General features: G+C 38.2%; 2 protein-coding genes across 2 annotated transcripts; one reads left to right on the top strand and one right to left on the bottom strand.

The window, feature by feature from the left end:
* The first annotated feature begins 5,070 nt into the window (after positions 1–5,070).
* On the top strand, positions 5,071–6,831 carry LOC129747814 (epoxide hydrolase 3-like). The gene is made up of 2 exons (XM_055742170.1): positions 5,071–5,462; positions 5,531–6,831. Exons 1-2 carry the CDS (start codon positions 5,247–5,249, stop codon positions 6,338–6,340), a joined length of 1,026 nt encoding a protein of 341 aa, XP_055598145.1. The 5' UTR covers positions 5,071–5,246; the 3' UTR covers positions 6,341–6,831.
* LOC129747813 (uncharacterized) lies at positions 6,363–21,110 on the bottom strand. Its single transcript, XM_055742169.1, has 4 exons — positions 20,700–21,110; positions 20,255–20,583; positions 13,268–13,653; positions 6,363–13,181 (listed from the first exon to the last, which is right to left on the bottom strand). Exons 1-4 carry the CDS (start codon positions 20,994–20,996, stop codon positions 12,823–12,825), a joined length of 1,371 nt encoding a protein of 456 aa, XP_055598144.1. The 5' UTR covers positions 20,997–21,110; the 3' UTR covers positions 6,363–12,822.
* Between the last annotated feature and the right edge of the window lie 778 nt (positions 21,111–21,888).

Genomic DNA, 21,888 nt, shown 5'->3' with positions numbered 1-21,888 from the left:
ATAAGCTATGTATATTTGAAACGAAGTGCATATATTTTACATGATTTTGAATATTTCCCGGGATCCCGGGAATTCTCGGGAAATAGGCCACCAGATTTCCCGATTCCCGGGAATGAGAAAATGGCCGGGAAATGGACACTCTATGCACAAACCTCTTACCAGCAGAAGATAATCATCTGCGAATCCATAGGTTGGTATTCCACGGTCATTGAGTTTTCTCAACAAGCCGTCTGCAACTAGGTTCCACAAAAGAGGTGATAGTACACCTCCCTGTGGGCAACCACGTGTACTAACTTTTGTTATTGAAGCCTGTCTTAAAGACGAATGAAGATTCCTGTTACTTAGCATTGCGCTAATCCAGTTAGTTATAACACTAGGCACTTCATGAAGTAGTGCCGCATCCATTATTGATGTAAACGAGACATTATCAAATGCTCCTTCTATGTCTAGAAATGCTCCTAGACATGATTCTTTCTGTGAAAAACTATTTTCAATATTATGTACTACGTTGTGCAGAAGAGTTAATGTTGATTTTCCTGTTTGGTATGCATGTTGTGTCGCATTAAGCGGATGTTGGACAAGGCATTCTTGCCTGATATGATGATCAATTAAACGTTCGAGTGATTTTAATAGAAATGAACTTAGACTAATAGGACGGAAGCTTTTGGCTTCGTCGTATGATGATCGTCCCCCTTTAGAGATGAATTTCACGGCTATCTGCCGCCAAAGTTTAGGAATATATCCATGAGCAAAACTGCTTATCATTATTTTTCTTAATATGTGTTTGAAATGATCGAAACCTTTTTGAAGCAAAACTGGAAATAAACCGTCACTTCCAGGAGATTTGTATTGAGCAAAACCATCGATTGCCCATTTGATCGATTCTGTAGTAACTATTTTCCGAGCAAAATGCAAGGAATCTAGACTTCCAGAAAAGAACTCAGGCTCTATCGATGAATCTTGATCAACACATCCTGGAAAGTGAGTATTGAATAGACAACTTAATGTTTCTTCGTCGTTTGATGTATAATCACCACTAGGGGTTTTAAGGTATGAAACCTGATAATCTTTTGATTTGGCTAAGACTTTATTTGACCTACTTGCTTCGTGCAAGCCTGAAATGTTTGTGCAGTAGCTCTGCCAACTTGAGCGTTCGGCAGCTCTTGTTGCTTTCCGGTAAGCTCTGCGAGCCAACTTGAACGCATCAAAACCTTCCGTGCGCCTTCGGTTCCAAGAGCGTCTGCAGTTTTTTCGTAATTTACTGAGATTTGAGTTCCACCATGGTGTACTGTTTTTGTTGAATTTCAACGTTCGTAAGGGACACGCTTCTTCATAAGAATTTAAAATAATTTCGGTGGTTTCTGCAACCACTTCATCCAACTCAGAAGGAGTAGTAATTTCAGGTGTATATCCATGAAATTTAGTAGCAAGATGCTCCAAATATAGGTCCCAATTAGTTGTTCTTGGGTTTCTGAATGTAATTGTTTCTAAAAACTCACCTGAGTGTTCAAAATAGATAAACCTGTGGTCAGAAATCGATTCTTCGTTAGGCACATGCCAATTTGAAATTTCCTGAGAAATTGTTCTAGAACAAAGTGTGATGTCAATCACCTCTTCTCTGTCACACCTAACAAAAGTTGGTTTATTTCCTACATTTAGAATTTCTAAATCAGTGCTGCTTAAATATTCCATTAAATTTAAGCCTCTCAGATTGATATCTGAGCTACCCCATACAAAATGATGGGCATTGGCATCACAGCCAATTACAAGAGGTATATTTTGTGATTCACAGAATGAAATGACATTTTTTAGATCATCCGTAGGGGATGATTGTTCATACGGTGAGTATGCTGAACAGTAGACGTATTTTCTATCAGGCAGCGAAACCTGAACGACGCAAATATCTCTTGTTGTTAGATTGGGTATAAGTGTTGCATTTAAAGAATTGTTTATCAATATACATGCACGAGGCATTATTCGGGCATTAGTCATTCCAATTACACTGAATACAGTAAAGTTTGGTTTGAGCAAATTCCCTAAGTAAAAAGTTCCATTTCGGAAATAGGGTTCTTGGACCAAGGCGATTGATGCAGTTCCATTAAGGATTAAACGACATAAGTTCAGTGTAGCGGTTCTTTTGTGCTGCAGATTTATCTGTGCTACCTTAATAGAATGCATTTCTATCAAAGAATTCCACACATATTTCCATCACACACAAGAACCTCTGCACCTTCATATTGACGCATGAAGCGGGGTATCCCATACAGGATGAAAATTTTAAAATCGTGTGTATAATCTGAATCCCACGAGTTGCCAGGAAAAATACGGTCCTTTGCACCAGTGCCTGGCTATAGTGCAGACCTTAACAACGTTCTGCTTAAGATAGAATTATTATACACCCTCCTACCCCCACTTTGGGGCCCGCAGGCACAGAACCCCTAGAAGCGGGTGTTTACAAAATTTAGGAGAATACAACTCGGGCATGCGCATTAATAGCAATAAGCACAATTGGTGAATCCTCCCTGAAGAAACTTGGCTTGGAACCAAGCCAAGGTTCCCCCCTCCCAATGTGATAGTCGCATTTGAAGAATGACTAACGCATATGGGAAGTACTGGATAAGTCGCCTTTTACGACGTGGACCAGTATTCCAGTGGTAGTATTCTATAAGCCGCCACCACACAGGGATGTAGTGATAAAATCAATATGATTTTATGTGTTGAATTTTGGATTATTGTACGACGAAAAGGGATAATTCTTTTGAACCATCTGCCGTTTTTGTGAAATTGTCATGAAAGTTCAACGGGTTAACGTACTTATTGAATAACGGGATTCGAAAATAAACTGTTTTGTCGTTTATGGAGTAGTGTCACAGATGAACAGATGTACAAGCTCGAACAAAAAATCTTCAGAAACTTGTGTAAAATTTCCAGTGCTCTATTTTAAAGAAGCCGTTAAAAAATGACGAAAAACAGTGCCATCTATTGCTAGATTTCTAACTTTTGAACGGCGCAATAGATGGCACTGTTTCTAGATAGCTCTTTTAAATGTAACAATTTTTCGAAAGGACGCAATGGTATTTGAATTCAAAAATGAATAAATTTAAATACAATAAGACGAATTATTCTATACAATTAGATTAACCACGAATAATTTTAAGCTGGGGAAAATAGCATTATCATATTTTTTTCACTACAGAGACTGTCGAAATAACAAACAGATGTACAAGCTTGAATTATTATATTCCAGAAACCAGTACAAATTTTCGAATGCTATCATTTAAACAAGCCGATTAAACTTTTGAAGTACCTCATTCTTGGAAGAGCACAATCGTATATGATCTCAAAAATTGATGAATTAACATCGTAGTAGAATGGGCGGCTTCAATATATTCACAGCAAGGTAAATTTGCCTGTTTCATTTTATCTTCATTCTTTTTACTAAAAAAGACTAACTAAGAACTTCGGACAAGCCAGACGAACCAGTTATTTTATCCAGTTGAGTTTAAAATTAAAAATCTCATGAAACAATACCGATTCTAGGCTATTCTGAGCGAGCATTTTATCGTATTATATCTGTTTCTATTTTATTAGTGTTTCATGCTAGTTTGAAACAATTAGAAAAACAGCTTAAAGCTAAAAAATTTCCATCACGCAAATCATAAATGTGTTTGCGAATCTTCAAAACTCGTCAAATAGTAATTCGACATATTCATAACTGACTAATAGTTTGTTATTTTGTTTTGTTTACATTTCACTTTCTTCTTGACAGTTCTCTCTGGTGTCCTTGGAGACATCTGGTGGCTCAACCAAAACACATAAAATTAATTGAAAACGATCGTTGGAACTTTACACACGTTTCAAGGCTTAGCTTGTACATCAGTTCATCAGTGGTAGTGTTCTTAACTTATCAATAAGAATACTCTCAAAGCAAAAGTATTTTTTTTTCAGGATTAGGTATATTGAGATTGGATAAAAACATTAACGTCTAATCTGATTACATTTTAACTGTTGTTAGCGAAACGAAGTTCGTACGGAATCAGCTAGTGAATGTATTCAAAATACTTATATGGTCAGCAAATTCGAATTCAACTCTGTAAGTACATCAACAAAAATTATTTGGTGATAATCGGTCCAGGGAATCGCAAATTACCGCTGTTTTATTTTGGCGAACCGACTTTTTTTCAATCTTAAGCTTCTAGGAAAATTATTTAATTCTTATATTTATCAATCACCCCACGGAGTGGAAAATTTTGAAAGTTCAAAAGTACACCTACTAGGAAAAGTTCTAAGTTCTCATAGAAATTCCACCTTTTGCGAGAGTTTTGTAACGGTTTTTCGCCGCTTGAGATCACCCCGATCACCCCTCCCCCTCCCTTCATGAGACCGCCCATGTGTTGAAGAGCAAGAATCCTTCTAAAATAACATGTTTTCAAAGTGGAATATTTCCAGAAGATTCTCTGAATTATCAACGAAAAACCATTAAAAGTAGAGGAACTTGCAGTGCATTCTACAGAATATGAACGATACTGTAGGTAAGTGGTCCGTTATTGAAATTCGCCTTGTCCATTTTCGCTGCCACCCTTATGTTTATACGAGCTAAATATACTCGCAAACTTCAAAATTTTCGGAAATTTGTCATCCTTGAATATTACTGACTGTTTCGATGCTGATGTCGTGGAAGAAAGACTATCAAATTGCAAAACTTTTTTTCTTCCGAATAATTCGGATTCTTGGTTTGTTTGGGCTATTCTAGATTTCGGTTTGTTTTGTCTGTGGAAAAGAAAAAAAAGGGAAGCAAAAAACAGTCTACTTCCTGTGGCTCGCGCTCAAGATTTATATTTCGTCTCATTGATGAGCCGAATAATTGACGCGTGCTCCCTCCATTAATCACCCCGACCGATAGTGAACTGAAACAAAGTGTTGTTTTATATAGCTTCTAATGGGGTCCGGCTGCAGTTCTCTAGCAGACATCTGGTGGTCGGGATGCCTTTGTGTGTTCAGGGATACCTTCGTGTGAAGATCCGCCGCTCTTTGAGGTGGAAGCGCGGGAAAAATGGAAGCAACTAGACTAGGTAGCAGCTATGCTCCGCCACTCAAGCATAACCGAGCTCTGATGATAAGAAACGCGTGGAGCCAGCTCTTGTTTGGCGTAGTACGGCTTGTGCTACGCAAGCGGTCAGTAGGTATTAGAAGGGTTTTTTTTCTACCGTACCTCTAGTCTGGGAAGGAGGTGCAACTGCTATACGATGATTGGTGCTGTTGCAAATTCAGTTTTGCGAGCCGTTCAATCTGTTGCTGTTTACGCGATCAGTGGCGTCTATACGGCTGGTTTCGTGGTCAAGACGGCTTTGGAGTTCCGTGCTGATCCTACCCCCGAAAATTGGACCACCAAGGTACGAAAAGTGCCACCAGCGGTCCTGAATGATCCTGCCTACGGGAGACATAAGTTTATCGAAGTTAATGTGAGTGCGGAATGTGTTAAACTTATAAGAGACAGACAATCGTTCTACGGTGATATTTTTGGTTACAGGGCGTCAAACTGCACTACGTCGAAAATGGGGATCGAGAGAAACCGTTGATGCTGTTTCTGCATGGATTCCCCGAATTTTGGTTCAGTTGGCGTCATCAGTTGAAGGAGTTTTCCCGGGAGTACTGGACAGTGGCGCTGGATTTGCGTGGTTATGGTCAATCGGAACCTCTGAATGAACGATCGGCGTACCAGTTGGATATCATCATTGAAGATGTAAGAGCTTTCGTGGAAGCTATGGGAAAGGAAAAGGTCATTCTCGTAGGTCATGATTGGGGCGCAGTCCTAGGATTTCAATTCGTTTCCAAACACATGGAAATGGTTGATCGCTACATAATGATGGGAGCACCCTCACTGGATGTGATTCGACGATTGCTCATTACAAGCTGGGAACAGTTTCGTAAATCGTGGTATACGTTCTTCTTTCAAATGCCTGATGTTCCAGAATTTTACATCCGGAACAGAGATTTCCGATACATCGAAGAAAATATGGGTAAATTTCTCACCCATCAAGAGCTCGAAGCTTTCAAGTACACATTCACCGAGAAGAATGCTCTCACCCGAGCAATCGATTACTATAGGGAAAATTTCAGCTTTTTACGCAAAGAAGAGAAACTACCAGAAATCAAAGAATATTCCCCAGGGCTCTACATCGTAGCTGAAAACGATCAGTTTATTTCATTTCGAAGTGGACCACTTATGGTGAAGAGTTTCCCCCGACTTCAGTATCGCATCGTACCCAATTCAGAACATTATGTTCAACAAGAACATCCTTCCATAGTAAACCAAATGATTCGAGAGTTTCTCAATTAATAAAATCAACACTCCACTCCTCTAAAATTGTGATTATTTATTTGCAAGAATAAAATCTGTACATACCAAACAACGATTAGCTTATTCTATCAAACTTCCCCACGTGAAATGTACTCGAAAAAATTGCAATACTTTGTTTTGTGAATAACTTTTGAATGTGTGGATGGAAATTGATGAATTTTTTTTGTGAAATTTTTTCTATGATGTAGATATGTACAAAATTTTGTGATGATCTGACTAGTGGTTTTGAGATAGCATCGAATGAAGAAGTGCATCGAAAGTTTTGAGTGGCACGTGCGCCTTTTATAGTTCACACTTTGAACCACCTCTTTTCTAAACCAAAGGTTATTGTTGATAGCAGGGTGGTAATAAAAAAAAATGCACTGGCTTTGATAGTAATATAGCGTAAAGGACCTTTTTTGCACCGCTTTGGGAAGTGGCTATGCTATTTTCTAAAATAAAAAAGTATATGTTACAATTTTTAACTGCTTTGTCTTTTCATAACGAAGATCTAAGCTATATCGAAACATGTCGTCGTTTGGTGCAATGTTATCAGATTTAAGCAAAAAAACTCGTTTCTCGTTCATTACTCTGGTCGATATTTTGGACCACCAGGTTTCTATTTTGGACCACTCTCTGGACCTATTTTGGACCACCCTTGAACTGAATAAGTTTGTATTCTTTAAACTTTGTTAAATTTACGACAATGATTTATGCGCAATTATGCGAATAGTTCTGTTGATCTTTTCCTTTCTTATTCTTGTAGTCAAGTTTTGTTTGTTCACGTTAATTCATTTCTGAATTAATTTCAGCTTCTATTTTGGTACACTTGTTTGTTGAATTTTTCTTATTACACCCTTTTTTCTACAATTTATTATGCTTCAAAACATTAATTTTCGATAAGAAAAGAATAAAAACGGAAAAACTGCTCCGTTATATAGTGTGTTTCAAATGTTCTGGAATTTTTTACAGCACACTGCAATCTAGACGACATTTTTTCCTGCAGTGTTAAATACTGGCCAGTTGGCTTATGTTTAGGATTATTTTTTTGAACGCAAATCTTCTTCAGCCTAGCGATAAGCTGAGAAAGTCTGACATCTTCAACTCCGTGACATCAATTGATGCATTTTGACTTACAAAACCTTAGTGGATTTGGTTTGGCTTCAGTTCTGTAGAATACAGAGATTCAAAAAGATAAAAATGTGCGAGAATTATGAGTTCTTTTTAACCGTCCAAAAGCCAGATTTTTTTCGCTGAAAAATTCACAAAATTTTAGTTCAGGGGCTGAAAAACTAGATTTTTAGTACTTTTTCGCTTGTAATTTTTACACATTTCACCAATTTTTTACATATTAAGACTATCTCATAGCTAAAGTTGAATATATTTTTTTTTCAAAATTGTTCTACTACTTATTAATTGAAATATTTTAACTGTTACAAAAATTGAACACCTTCCATATTTGCCGATTTGTTGTCGATTTTTCCCCAAATCCTCCTTTAGACGGGGTTTATATTTCAACTCTTCTACCTAACCAAGTATATTTTTTTTTCTCGAAAATCAACTCTGAACAGTAGTAACTTTTAGAAAAAAAAAACTGTCAATTATTTCTCATGAAGCAAAAACAAATGTTAACTTAATAAAAAAAATGGTGTATGGCCGGTTTTTTCATGTTTAAAGCTTCTTTTAGCTGTAGCTTTTGACAACTGCTTATCAAAAAGTTGACATGGTGATTGTTAGATAAACGTGGTTGAAAGCATAGTGCATAGCACATAGCACAAACAGTAAGGTAAAACAATGATTAGCTAGGTTTTATGTCGATTGAAGTGAACCCCGTCTAAAGGCAGGGTTGGGCTTTTGCGAGTAGATGTAATAGAAAAAAGCCAATTTTCCGAAATTTTATCCATAATAAGCGATTGAAATTGTGTACATAATTGTTTTCATATCGACTTACGATGTTTCATTTCGTTCATGAACATTTAACATCAAATTCAATCCCCACGCTATGTTGAGTGGTCCAAAATAAGTCCCTAAGGAATTAAGTAGGACCTATTTTCGACATGGGTCAAATTGCTATTAAAACAAGTTTTTTCGGTTCTTCGAGCTCACAAACTAGTTTTCAAGTATTTTATCATAGCTGTGAACATGTTTGTATTTGTTCAATTCATCACGACTTTGCAGAAATCCTCTTGAAAGTTGACTCCTATTATGGCAAGTCCTCCTGAAATTAGCTTGATTCGGCCCAAATGTGAAAAATCAAAACATTATTTTCAATTTTCTCTCCTTATTAGCTTAATTCAATGGAACGTTAGGTATTATTGGAATCATAAGATGTAGCTTTAACTATATTTGTTCAAAATTTTCATGATTAACATTATTTATTAGAGAAACATTGGAAAAAAGCTATAAGGTGGTCCAAAATATGTACCCGGTCCAAAATAGGTCCGTTACCCTTTTTGTTGTGATGTTAAAGATGTTTTGATGCTTCAAATCTTATTATTATTATTATTATTAATAGTTTATTAGAGAGGATTTTAACACTTCAAATCTATGAGACAAAATTGCGCGTTAGTCAACATTATGTTCAAAATAAAGTTTGGTTATGTTACTCACAAATCAGTGACCCTATACGCATCAACTGTTCCCTGACTGACAACTGATTCTTAAAAGAATTCCCTGTAAACAAGTTCTTGATTATAACCGAATCGTTCGGAGCAAAGACACAAATTTTACCGTAATATTAGTTCTGCGATCTGATCGACAGAAATCGGTGATCTATCACTAGCGTCTATATCTTTTACTGCAAATACAAAATCATTCAATAAATGCACTGATGGCAAACTCTAACTAGACCTACAAGTGCATAGATCCCGCGCACAACCAACAAAATGTAATTCGGGATTTATTATCGGGTTTACAAACAAATTTGTAACACTTAAAAGCTTCAAGCCGTCTGTACTTTTAAAACTCGACGCGAAAGATGGCCACGATGGTTAAAATTTTCTTCTTGTTATTTCTCAGCGACTTTTGAACAACCGCGAACTGGTACGGTGGCCAGTTTTACAACAGTTATTTTGAATGATGTTTCTTTATTTTCTGAAGCTTGACCTTCTGCAATAATCAACTTTGATGACTTTTTATCACTCCGCGAAAAGTTTTTCTCAATGCACTATGGGGAAACAGTGTAAAAACCGCGAAGAAATTCAATATTTTCCCTCCTACGTGAACCAAATCTATGAAAATATACTTTTCTTTTAAGAAAGTGTCCGGAAAATCGATTGGACATAGTTTCAGACGCCGCACGAGTTGACGAACGGAGATATAGTTTTTAACTTCTAATTCCCCTACATTCTATAAAAAATTCAGAAAAACACTGATTTGGACTTGTAAATTTTGAACAAAAATAAACCTATCTTCTCAGATTTTTTTCGAGAAATCGAATGAAGGCTGTTGAGGAACCGAACGCTTCGGAGAATGGAGTTTTGGCTGATTTTATCTTTGAATTTTACCCTATATTTTTCAATTTTTTATGAAAAGGGTAAGTAAAGACTAGACAATTTTGAACCAAATGGGTTTTCCGAGGAATCGAATGAAGGCTATTTGGACCACCGCACGCATAGGAAATGAAGTTATGATTGCTTTTACCCTCAACTCTACATTTTTCAATTAATTCAGAAAAACGCATGTTTAAACTTGAATATTTTGACCAAATGAGACTTCGAATGAAGGCTGTTTAAGCTACCACACGCATCGGAAAATGAAATAATGACCGTTTCATTCTCAATTTCCCAACAGAAAAAGCTTGTTCGGACTTGAACGTTTTGAACCAAATGAGACTTATCTTGTGTGGTTTTTTTTTTTAGAGAAATCCAATAAAGATGCATCAGAAAATGGATTTATAGCCGTTTTACCTTCTATTCCACTACATTTTTTGAAAATTTTGCCACAACTCCCTCGTTTTGAAGCGTGTGGTGGCTCAAATAGCCTTCATTCGATTCCTTGAGAGAAAAAACCCAAACACAACATAACTTTCGTTTGGTTATTTTCAAACATGCATTTTCTAAAGTATTTAAAAAACTGTAGCCGGAATTGAGGTAAAAACAGTCATAATTCCATTTTCCGATGCGCGCGATGGTTCACGCAGCCTGCATTTAATTCCTCAAAAAAAAAACACACACTCACAAGATAAATATCATTTCTTTCAAATTTTTCCAGTGCGATCAAGCTTTTTCTGAATTAATTGAAAAATGTTGGGAATTACAGGGTAAAATTGCCATTACTCCAGTTTCCGAAGCGTGCCTTCGTTTGATTCCCCGTAAAAAAATCGCATAAGATAAGTTTCATTTGGTTTAATATTTTTAAGACAGAACTAATTTTTTTCTAAATTAATTGAAAAATGTAGGTGAAAATGGGTAAAAACAGCCATAGCTCCATTTTCCAATGCGTGCGGTGGCTGAAATAGCCCTCATTCGATTAAAATCACACTAAATGGGTCTCATTTGCTCCAAAATTTGTAAGTACTGAACTAACAAGCTTTTTCTTAACTATATCAAAAATGTTGATAAATCGAGGGAAAAACGGCCAGAACTCAATTTTCCAATGCGTGCGGATGTTCAAACAGCCTTTATTCGTTTCCTCGGGAAAAAATAACATAAGAAAAGTCTCATTTGGTTCAAAATTTGTAAGTACTGAACTAACAAGCTTTTTCTTAACTATATCAAAAATGTTGATAAATCGAGGGAAAAACGGCCAGAACTCAATTTTCCAATGCGTGCGGATGTTCAAACAGCCTTTATTCGTTTCCTCGGGAAAAAATAACATAAGAAAAGTCTCATTTGGTTCAAAATTTGTCAAGTCCGATCTCTCTCTTTTTTTTTCAAGGAATTTAACAGCAAGCTGTCATTCTTCCCAAAAAACTCTCTTTTTTATAATTAATTGAAAAATATAGAGGGAATGAGGGTAAAATCTGCCAAAACTCAATTTTCCACAATATAGGGGAATTAGGGGTTAAAAAGGGAATCTATCTCCGTTCGTAAACTCGTGCGGTGGCTTACACTATGTCAAATCGATTTTCCGGACATTTTCACTGTAGGAAAGTATATTTTCATAGATTCAGTACATGTAGGAGGGAAGAAATGGTTAAGTGGCTCGATTCAAGATTCTACAGAAACAACGTATCAGTTTTGTTAGACCTATGGAAGTGCTAAGGAAGAAAAGCGGCCACGTTTAGTGGCATTCTTGTTGAATGTTTGGCTAATATAAAAACAATTTTTATGTTCTACTTACTGATATTCAGCTTCCACAATTGTTGACAATCCCAAATTAAGGTAGCAGCCAAATAAGTTATGTTGAATTTCGAAAACTGACCATATGAGTTTTTGTAGATTGGAACCAAAATGTCTGAAAATTCAGCGCAATCGGATTTGATTTAAGGGTGCCTTATTGCGCTAAAAGTTTAGAATTTTTTACCCTCAAAAATCACTTTAGGAGGGACCAAAGCAAATTGAAAAAAATCGAAATTTTTATTTTGATGCCGAATGTCTTGAAAAATGTAATAAACTTCAATTGACTTTCTGGAACTTAGTCGATTTTCCGGGAAACAGCATGTATTTTTAAGTCATTTGGAAACAAAAAATTTCCTTTGCCTCCCTTAAGTGATTTTTGATAGTCAAAAACACGAAACTTTGAGCGCGTAGAGGCACCCCTGAATCAAGTGCAACCGAGCTAAAATTTCAGTTTTGTAAGGCCGATCTACGAAATGCATATGGCCGGTTTCCTAAATTCGATCATGCGATTTGTCCCATACATCCATTGCCACCCTAAAGAACATACTTGATATCAATCTTTCAACTGTTTTCTCTTCATTTTTCTCTGAATAATCCTAGCTAAACTTGTTCAGAAAACAATTGCTGGAGATTTCGTTAAAACGTTGGTTCTACAGTCCATTTTGATTTCTTTTTTTCGCACAAACTACATTTCGCTTGCCGTACAACTATTTGGCGCACGATTTGAACACGGTATTAATTTTATTTTACCGTTCAACAGTATTTTTAAACTTCCGGCCTAGATATTTCGTTGTCTATTTCACAAACCAGACAAAATTAAATTCTTTACCAATTCTTCAGTTAAAAAGCTCTTTTTTCTTAATAAAACTTCTCTCATTCCTTTCCTTCGTGGTATCAATTAGTTTCGCTTTAATTTAATTTTTATCTCACCACTAAATAGTATTGATCCCCTCAAATGATTTACCACATTCATTCCGGTTCAACTATGCCGATTTTCGACTATTTAGCGGTCTCACAATTCCCTGAATTGTCCAAGATCACGCTCAAAAATTTTGGTCGATGAACTTCTGAATTGTACACTATCCCAAAAACCGCTCAACAGAGTCACACAATTTTGCTCATCTTAAAATTGTATTAGGTTCTAGCTATTCAAAAAACAAAGTGTTGGATTTTTTTTTTTCGAGTACAGTCCTTATGAATCTAGCCCTCACTTATGTGTCGCTGAAGCTGATCCTGCGCTCTGATGGCTTCACGCGTTTGCACCGATCGCTGACGCCAAAGCCGAGCTGCCCGTAGCAAACTTTGCGAATCCTCATCTGCCGTACTGGCTCCATCCGGTTCCCCCTGCAGCCCAATGACCCCCAACTCTAGGTCCACATTTTTCTGGGGCAAACGATCGGGAAAATCTTTCGAATAGGACGAATCGGAACTGCTCATGCTGGAACAGGAAGTAGACTCACCCCAAGCCGTCCGCTGACGTCTGGTGCGGCGAGCTTTGGTGACGATCGAACCACACAACGGTTCCCCGGATGTTAGTTGACTCTTTATTTTGTTAGCATCTTCAAAAACAAAAAAACAACAACAACAAAATACAATTTTATCAAACGACAATCCTGCAAAACATTCTTGAAATCTTCTCAATTACCAGCTGAAGCGGGACGATTGTTATCCAACAATTCCAGTGTTACGGTTCGTTCCTGATGTCCTGTCCAAGGGCGAACCACCGAAGTTTCGTTCCAGGTACCATCGCCAATTCCACCAATGTCCCAAGGTCCACGGGTCGGATTGTTTCTTCCGGGGACGGCCAATGTTGACTCCGCTGCCGCAGATAAATCAGAAGAACTTTCATCTTCAAGAGCAACGGCGTCCGAGAATGGAATCTCATTCAACTGGCGCAACTGGGGTATGTTTTCTTTGAGCATGTGCCGAAAAGATGGGTGTTCCGAAACAAAGTTTTCGCGCAAATCGAGTGACTGGAGCAGTTCGCACATGGCCAGGAAGGTGCAGCTTCCCAGATCCGTTATTCGGTTGCTGTGGATCGAAACATGAAAAGTCTAAAAAAGGGCACTTGGAACTTTAAGAAATGAGTAAGTAAAATGAGTATTTCTTTACAATTTAATCGATTATAACAAATCGACAAGCAGCACCATCTTCGCAATTATTCGGCGCCGCGTTAAGGCCCATAAACACTTCTCGTGAAAATGAACGTGAAACATCTTATATCATCAACTAAACTGGATTTGTTTACGTGGTGGAATCGATGGGGAATGGTTGAAAGATGAAAATGCAACTGGTGTAGTTGTTTGAACCCTCATAGAACTGTTTTTATTCCGCAGATGAAAATTCCGCGGTGAAAACCGGGGGAATCGGAATAAAAACAGTTCTAGGAGGTTTTGAAAAACTAGACCAGTTAGACTTTCATTTTTCAACCTTTCCCCATCGTACCGCATATTTGATTTATGGCCAAAACAAGATTTTTTCACCTACATTTTTACGGTGCAAATCTACTCGCATAACAGTCCCATACAGAATATGATTTGCCCATCAAGTTACTTTCTAGTGCCGTATTTGTTTTACCCTGGTGGCGCACTAGTTATGCACTAAGTGCTGTGAAAGCGTTTTTTTTTTTCATATGAAGATATCCCCCAGATAAAGACAAATACGGTATAAGACTTAGGGGAGAAGCGGGCTATATGCGCCTATTAAGTCGAATACTGATTTTATCAAATATTGCATCGAATTTATGTACAATAACTATACACACATAAGCAGACACCTGTTTTCTACAGATTGGAGTAATTATTATGTTGAAATCTCCTACAGTTTTTTAGAAATGCGCCTATTTATTTTGAGGCAAAATTTCTGCTGGAAACTGATAACTTTCATACGACAAAGACGAAGTTTTGTAAAAATCTATTTCTTTTATTATTTTAGAGAATAAAACAAAGGTTAGGGTTGCCATATTATGGAGGCAGTTCATCCATAAAAAAAGCTTTATGAAATCTGTATTGAGATCTTCAATTCTCTGTAAAGGCGTAAATAAGAGCTTAAATTCGAAGTTTTCATGATAAAAACCATCTAATTATTCTATTTAACCTGTTATTTCAGGACAGCGGTATTTTACAAACAGGATGGGGCATACAAAAACACTCTCTAATTCCACTTTTCAATCATTATGAAACCACCATCAAAGCTACAAATTTGTTTTACTTCTAAGGTTCAGCTGTTTGTAGAATTTTGTGGCAACAACAACATGGTGATCGGTAGATCACTCTTCCCCCATCGACCAGCACTTAAGGTCACTTAGGTATCCCGAGATGGCCGAACAGAAAATCAAATTGACCACATCTTCATCAGCCGAAAATGGAGAAGGAGCCTTCTTGATGTCCGCAACAAACGAAGCGCAGACATCGCATCTGACCATCACCTCGTCCTTGGCGAAATACGACTGAGAGTTGCGCGTGTCCAACGGCGCGAGGAGAAAGTCGGGTGTCGATACGACGTCCGCCGGTTGGAGAATCCAGAGGCAAAAAGGGCATACGTTGAACAGCTAGAATCCCGAGCCTCCGAATTGCCGACAGACGGAACAGTCGAAGAACAGTGGTATGGAATCAAGAATGCCTTTATCACGACGAGCCTTGGTACTCTCGGTAAAGTTTGTGGAAGAAGAAGTGAACGGATGTCGGATGAAACTTGGATGATGATCGATGATCGGAGAAAGGCGAAAGTCGGAATTGAGAAGGTATGTACTGGGTCAGCCAAAGCAGCCGCCCGCTTACGATATGCAGGGCTGGAAAAGGCAGGTCAACGAGCTTGTAGACGAGACAAGAGAGCCTGGACAAACTCCCTAGCCGAAGAGGTGCAAGGACTAATGCAAGAATGCCGCTAAAAGACCGAGCAGGTCAGTTATTGACAGATCGAACAGATCAGCTCAAACAATGGTTTGAGCACTTCGAACAACTCTTCCGAGTCACGAGTAGCGATGGCCAACAGAATCCGCAGCTCGAAGCGCCAACAGTAAGTCGCATAAATGGCGTCAACTCGGAAGCACCTTCGCTGGCTGAAATAGAAGCGGCAATCAAAAACATGAAATCCAACAAAGCACCTGGGATCGATTGCATTCCTGCTGAAATGCTGAAAGCTGACTCTGCCCTGTCAGCACAAATGTCGCACCGTCTTTTCGCTGACATTTGGGATACTGCAACATTCCCGGCCGACTGGATGCAGAGTATCCTCGTGAAGGTCCCGAAGAAATGAGACCTGACAGAGTGCGGTAACTGGCGAGGCATAACTTTGATCTGTACAACCCTCAAAGTACTCTGCAAAGTGATCCTGAACAGGATCCAGGAGAAAATCAACGCTACACTCCGATGGCAACAAGCTGGATTCCGATCCGGACGATCATGTGTGGACCACATCACAACGCTACGAATCATACTGGAACAAATCAACGAATCTGTGTGGGATACGGGAAGGATGTATTGGTGTATCAGCATATTCTCCCACAGCCGGGTTGAGTATCTACGCCAGAAGTGACACGACAGCCTACCAGGTAGGACGCAACGAGAGGCGAAATAAAAACAGCGTGTTGAGAGGACAGCTGTTGAAAAAGGCGAGTTGAGAGGACAGCCTTGTGATTGCGTGTTGAGAGGACCGCATTGAAACAAATACAGCGTGTTGAGGGAACAGCTGTGAAAAAGGCGAGTTGAGAGGACAGCCTTGTGATTGCGTGTTGCGAGGACCGCATTGAGGAAAAAACAGCGTGTTAAGTGGATGGCTGTGAAAAAGGCGAGTTGAGAGGTCAGCCTTAAGGTTGCGTGTTGAGAGGACCGCACTGAAATAAAAACAGTGTGTTGAGAGGACAGCTGTTGGAAAAGGCGAGTTGAGAGGACAGCCTTGTGATTGCGTGTTGAGAGGACCGCACTGAAACAAATACAGCGTGTTGAGAGAACAGCTGTGAAAAAAGGCGAGTTGAGAGAACAGCCTTGAGATTGCGTGTTGAGAGGATCGCATTGAGAAAAAAAACAGCGTGTTGAGAGAATAAGCCCCATTATAGATGAAGGTTTGATGAGAGGGTAGCTTGAAGTTTTGAGTTCAGTGATTCCAATTGATAACGTAAGAGAAAATTAAGAAGATAACTCTTATGTTGAGAATGCAAATTGAGAAGACTGCCCTGTGCTTCTATATGCATGGATAGAAAATCTGTACATGAAAAAACAACTGATTGATTCCAATGAGATAATAACCGCAAAAGATGCAAAATTTCTAGTTTAAAGACAGTAACAAATCCTTTGAGGAACATCAGAGCCTATACAAAATTGCTGCATTTTAAAGTAAAAAAAAAAATGTGTAAAGAAAACAGCGCATTTTGGAGACAGCTAGATGATAAGGAAAAAAACAGATAAAATGAGTAGCTCATGTGTTAAAAGCTTAAAAAAAATGGAAAGCGGTCTCAAACTAGTTAGTCTCAGTACTAGGTTATCTGACTTTTACAGTTAGTAGGCAGCGGTGATGTGGGGTGATTACCTCGTTACCTTAGTTTACAAACTAGCAGTGTGCTAAAATGAAAAGGCAAGCTAAGATCTCAGCTGTTCTATGGATTAAAAATAATGCAACCAAGCCATCAATATGGCTGGTTCCGAAATTTGACGGATCAAATCAACTTCTATTGAAACCCCTTGGCGTCGAAAGGATTATTTATTGAAAAAGTAAAACAGTACATCAAACTTGGTTTGAATTAAACTAAAATAGAGTATTGGTGGGGAACAATACTACAACAAAGTAGTTGGATGCTTGAATGATAATATCATTCAATTATAAAATCATTCCAAGAAAACGAAGCCAATTGAATCACATAGTTGATGAAATCTCGGTTAAAATCATGTAGGATAAAGTTGTTAAATTATCGTATGTCGACATTTATATTTGCTCAGATTACATGTACAAAACATACACGTATTTTCAGAATGTAGTTTGAGATTTAAAAAAAAAAAGTTGTACTTACAAACAAATAAGATTAGAAAAACACAACTGGCAATCCTGTACATATTTTCAAAAAATGATGACTGTTGTTTCAATTATTTGAGCTAGTTCTAACAATCATCGAGGTGTAGTTAATTTTTTGCGTATTCAACTATACAAATACTAGACTCTACTTCATACTGCTGATTGATCTTACGCAATCAACTATGAATATAATGAATTCAATTTTAATGGTATAATTGTTAAATATAAAAGATTCAACTACAACTGTATGATTGAGTTTTGGCATTCAACTTTAAATATAATAGATTCAACTACAAACTGCTGATTGATCTTGTGCAATCAACCATGATTATAATAGATTCAATTGTAATGGTATAATTATTTCAATTCTATATATGATAGACTGGACTACAATTGTATGATTGATTTTTGGCACTCAACTATATAATATATTGAACTATAAATTGCTGGTTAGGATTTTAATTAAAATCTGGGTATCCTTATGTGAGAGTGTAATTTGCAGTGTGATAAAAAACCAAAAAATGTTTCGGAATTTTGTTTTGTTTTCGGATCAAAATGGGGTTCGGTGGACCGAGCCGATTCATTTGCTGAACAACTCGAAAAAGTTATTCTTTGCGAAAAATGTAAGTCTAGTGTTATTTATCTATATGCTATATTAATTTTGCTTTCTTTTGCTCTTTGCTCCAGGTGCCATCAGGAATTTAACATTTCACGGAAGGAAACGTAAGCATGGGAACCGAAAAGTTATTCACCAATATCGATCGATCCTCATCGATCCGGGTAAGCGATGCTTCTGTCACTAACAAATCAACCTCCGGATTGCTGCTCGTCGAGTCATTCATCCCAATGGACTTGGTAGAACACCGTCGAGTAGAGAAATTCAAAAAAATTCAACATTCGGCACGGTAGCGGTCTGCTGAAGGCCTAAGGAACAGCATACATTGAGGAATAAAGGTAAGCAAAATGTGGCGACAGTATTGGCCATTTGTTATTTCCGGATTTAAGGAAAAAAGCTGCGACAAAAGTTCACCCAGGCAGAACCAAAACCGATGGACTAACTGGAAGACATTCGGATTGCACGATGGAGTCGCCGGCCAAAAAATGAGAAAATGTGAGATAAATCTACAATGAGATAAAATAATAATATGCTAAATCCGAAAAAAAACTGTACAGTGGAATTAAATATATGGTGGGAATCTAAAATATCTATTGTTGATCTATTAAAACCAATCATAGAAATATAATGGAATCTATTATATGTGTTGTTAAACGCAAAATATATATAGTTGAAATCATCAGATTTATAGTTAGCCGAGAAGCAATCAGAAATATAGTTAAATATAGGCGGAATATTATTGGAAATACTATACTTTTTTCTCCGTGATGAGATGCAAAAAAAATTTTCGTTTACGTGAAAAATAGCGTAAATAGAATAAATTTCTAAATTATTTTGGGTGTACTATTCGTTGCTCACTTCATACACCCACAAATCAGCCTCTGTGCCAATGGTGGCATCATTGGTACAAGGCATCATTGGTACAAGAAGATAACGCGACCGGTGCTGATTCGATTTGCTCCCACCGGCATTAACCTCCCAAGTTAACCGAATTGCGTATGTCTGAAAGAAACAAAATAAAAACGAATTCACGTCCCTCCCTATCGCATCACAATACGAAGAAGGATGGAAATAAATACCGGGCAACACCAGGCAGCCAGGCTGGCTGAGCCAGCGAACCGAGCACTGTGCGTGTGTAGCAAAAGCAACAACGCCGGGAAGCCGCCGTTGTGCGTTTTTTTTGTGATTGATCGATGACAGAAAGCCTATGACAAATATCCCTCGTCCTACATGAAGCTCGAATAGTACACTGGTTAAAATGCCGGACTGGCAAGACGATTGAATTGGTACATTGAGTTCGATTCTCACTACGGCGCTGTGGTTTTAATTTTTATTTTTTTGTTTCTGGGATGAGTTATCCAATAGGAAGGAAATCCCATAAAATGTTTTTCTTGTTTCGCTTGAATGTAGTGGTCATCATTTTGGTTGGGAGCCGAGTCCTTATGCCAGTTACGGGTTTTCAAACGTACCGTCTTCGGCACAGTGCACATTTCAGCGCACTGAATCGGCACAGAGATATGCTAAATAGGCATTGGATTTTTGCAACCTCTTCTATGGGTGTACGGTACAATACTATCCACTGTCACAACAAACATCAGCCCTACAAAGGCTACTACCTATTTGTTGCTCGCTTCGCACAACCCCGCACAACACAATAAACCGGCGTCAAATGATAAAATGTTGTCTTTAACACGTTCGTCCCCTTGGCTCCATATTTGGGTAACGGGTGTATTTCCTGGGAGGCCCCGTGACATCAAAAACGGGTGACGCACTCTTATCCAAGTTAGCCGCTCAGTTTGACCAAACGTTGCAAATTTTGAAGTTCTCCGTCTTTACTTTCTCGCTCCAAGAATTTATTTGGGCCCGGCTAGTAAAACTAAATACCAAAATGAGCGTGGCGACGAACGTGTTAAGTCACAATAACGCAACAAATTATCTCATTTGGTCTTTTACTTAAGTATCACTGGTTGTTTTCACCGTAAAGAGAAAAAAAAATCATAACAAACTCACCCTTTCAAGCTTATCTTCTTGATCATAACCAAATTGGTGCAGGGGCCCACCTCCTCAATCAGGTTGTAATCGGCCACCAGTTCCTCCAATGTTTCCAGCCCACTGGTACCATCGAGGTTCTTCAAGCTACATCGACTTACATTCAAATAGACCAGTGACGTCATATCGCAACCCAAATCTCTCAAGGTCATAACGATGCTTCCCTCGAGGGTGAGGGCCCTCAGGTTCGGAATAAAGAACGGAATCCGCTGCAGGCTGGTCATGTGGGAAATTACCTTCAGCTTGATTTCCGTCAATTGGTGCAGCTCGCTGGATCCGGCCGCTTGGCGCTTTTCATTTGTTTGCAATAGGAAAAAAAAATCAATTACCTAGTGTTGTATAAACAGCCATAGAAGCACAACAACCAATGACCATGACCACGGTAGGATATCGATCGGTTACTTACCAGCAGATCTTCAATGGTTGGTTCAGCCGGAATGATTATCGGATAGTATCGGGCTGGAGCTGGAACAAACGATCGCTCGAAGGGTGGATTCGAAAACAGAGAACGGTTCCGATGTCGACTGTTTCTGTTGCTATTTTGCATATTTCGAATTGCCACAAAATGATTTTCCCTCTGGATTGATGCGGTTGGATCATCACGAAAAGTCACTTCATTACCGAGCGAATGTTCACGGGATGCCTGCTCTGAGGATGAACTAGAAGATGGTCTATCGTAGACCGGCATCTGTTGTTCTGGCATGGTTTTTTCAAACCAAAAATCTGTAAAACAAAATTCTTATCCGGATTCCGAAGAACTAGCACTAAAACCGAGTGAAAACTCCGCTGATTGGAATTTTCTTTCCAATTTTGAAACGAGAATCAACAAACTTATCATGTCGCTGTGGTTACGAATTCGATGTTTTTTCTCTACCCCCTTTATCGATCGTTTTGAGACAACAACAGCAATCAAAACAAATCCATCGGTTGATTTTGGCGTTTTTCAGGCCACGTGGACAATACATGCCGTCCACGTGGTTTCGTGTGGTGTAGCCACATATGTTAAGATTGCTAGGAAATTTTTGAGTACGTATACGGGCAAGATAAATCCGGACTATTTTATGTAAAAACCTGGCAAAATCCGGGCATTAGATATCAAAATTTACGACCAAAAATCCGGGCAAAATCTGGACAAATTTAGTGAAAACCGAGGAATTACTCAGAAAATCAAGACAAAAAATCTTGTTATTTTTTTTTCTTCCTCAAAACTCATCAGTAGATGTAAAATCGTATTTTAGGCTTCCAAAAAATCTTTCAAGATTATTTTCAAAAAAATTGCTTAGTAAATTTCGTTTTGGACGCTTAAATAAAAACAAATGTACAACACAATTTGTATTTTTTGTTTAATTTGGCAAATAAAGTGAATAAATCCGGGTAAAACCCAGACAAAATCCGGGCTGTTTTAAATTTTACATGAAATATCTGGGCAAACCCGGATGAAACCGGACAATCAACCCTAGGTAATATATGTTTACCAAGAATCAATTCATTATCAAGCTTAGCTTAGCTTAGCTTGGTTGACTACTCATATCCACCTTAAATCATTGAACTCGAAATGCTTCACTTACAGTTTTTTTTAAATTGATTCTAGAGGC

The sequence above is a fragment of the Uranotaenia lowii genome, chromosome 2, assembly GCF_029784155.1.
Source record: "Uranotaenia lowii strain MFRU-FL chromosome 2, ASM2978415v1, whole genome shotgun sequence".
Classification (NCBI taxonomy): Eukaryota; Metazoa; Arthropoda; class Insecta; order Diptera; family Culicidae; genus Uranotaenia; species Uranotaenia lowii.
The sequence above is the reverse complement of the archived record's forward strand: the minus strand, read 5'-3'. Positions and strand labels throughout refer to the sequence as shown.

What these genes read in the sequence shown, in the direction of transcription:
- LOC129747813 (XM_055742169.1), bottom strand. Translation starts at nt 20,996, where the DNA reads ATGCCAGAACAACAGATGCCGGTCTACGATAGACCATCTTCTAGTTCA. An exon ending in AAGAAGATAAGCTTGAAAGG is followed by an intron (nt 13,654 to 20,254) that starts GTGAGTTTGTTA and finishes TTCGATCCACAG; the next exon opens with CAACCGAATAACGGATCTGG. An exon ending in CAATCGTCCCGCTTCAGCTG is followed by an intron (nt 13,182 to 13,267) that starts GTAATTGAGAAG and finishes TTGTTTTTGAAG; the next exon opens with ATGCTAACAAAATAAAGAGT.
- LOC129747814 (XM_055742170.1), top strand. Translation starts at nt 5,247, where the DNA reads ATGATTGGTGCTGTTGCAAATTCAGTTTTGCGAGCCGTTCAATCTGTT. An exon ending in ATAAGTTTATCGAAGTTAAT is followed by an intron (nt 5,463 to 5,530) that starts GTGAGTGCGGAA and finishes TTTTGGTTACAG; the next exon opens with GGCGTCAAACTGCACTACGT.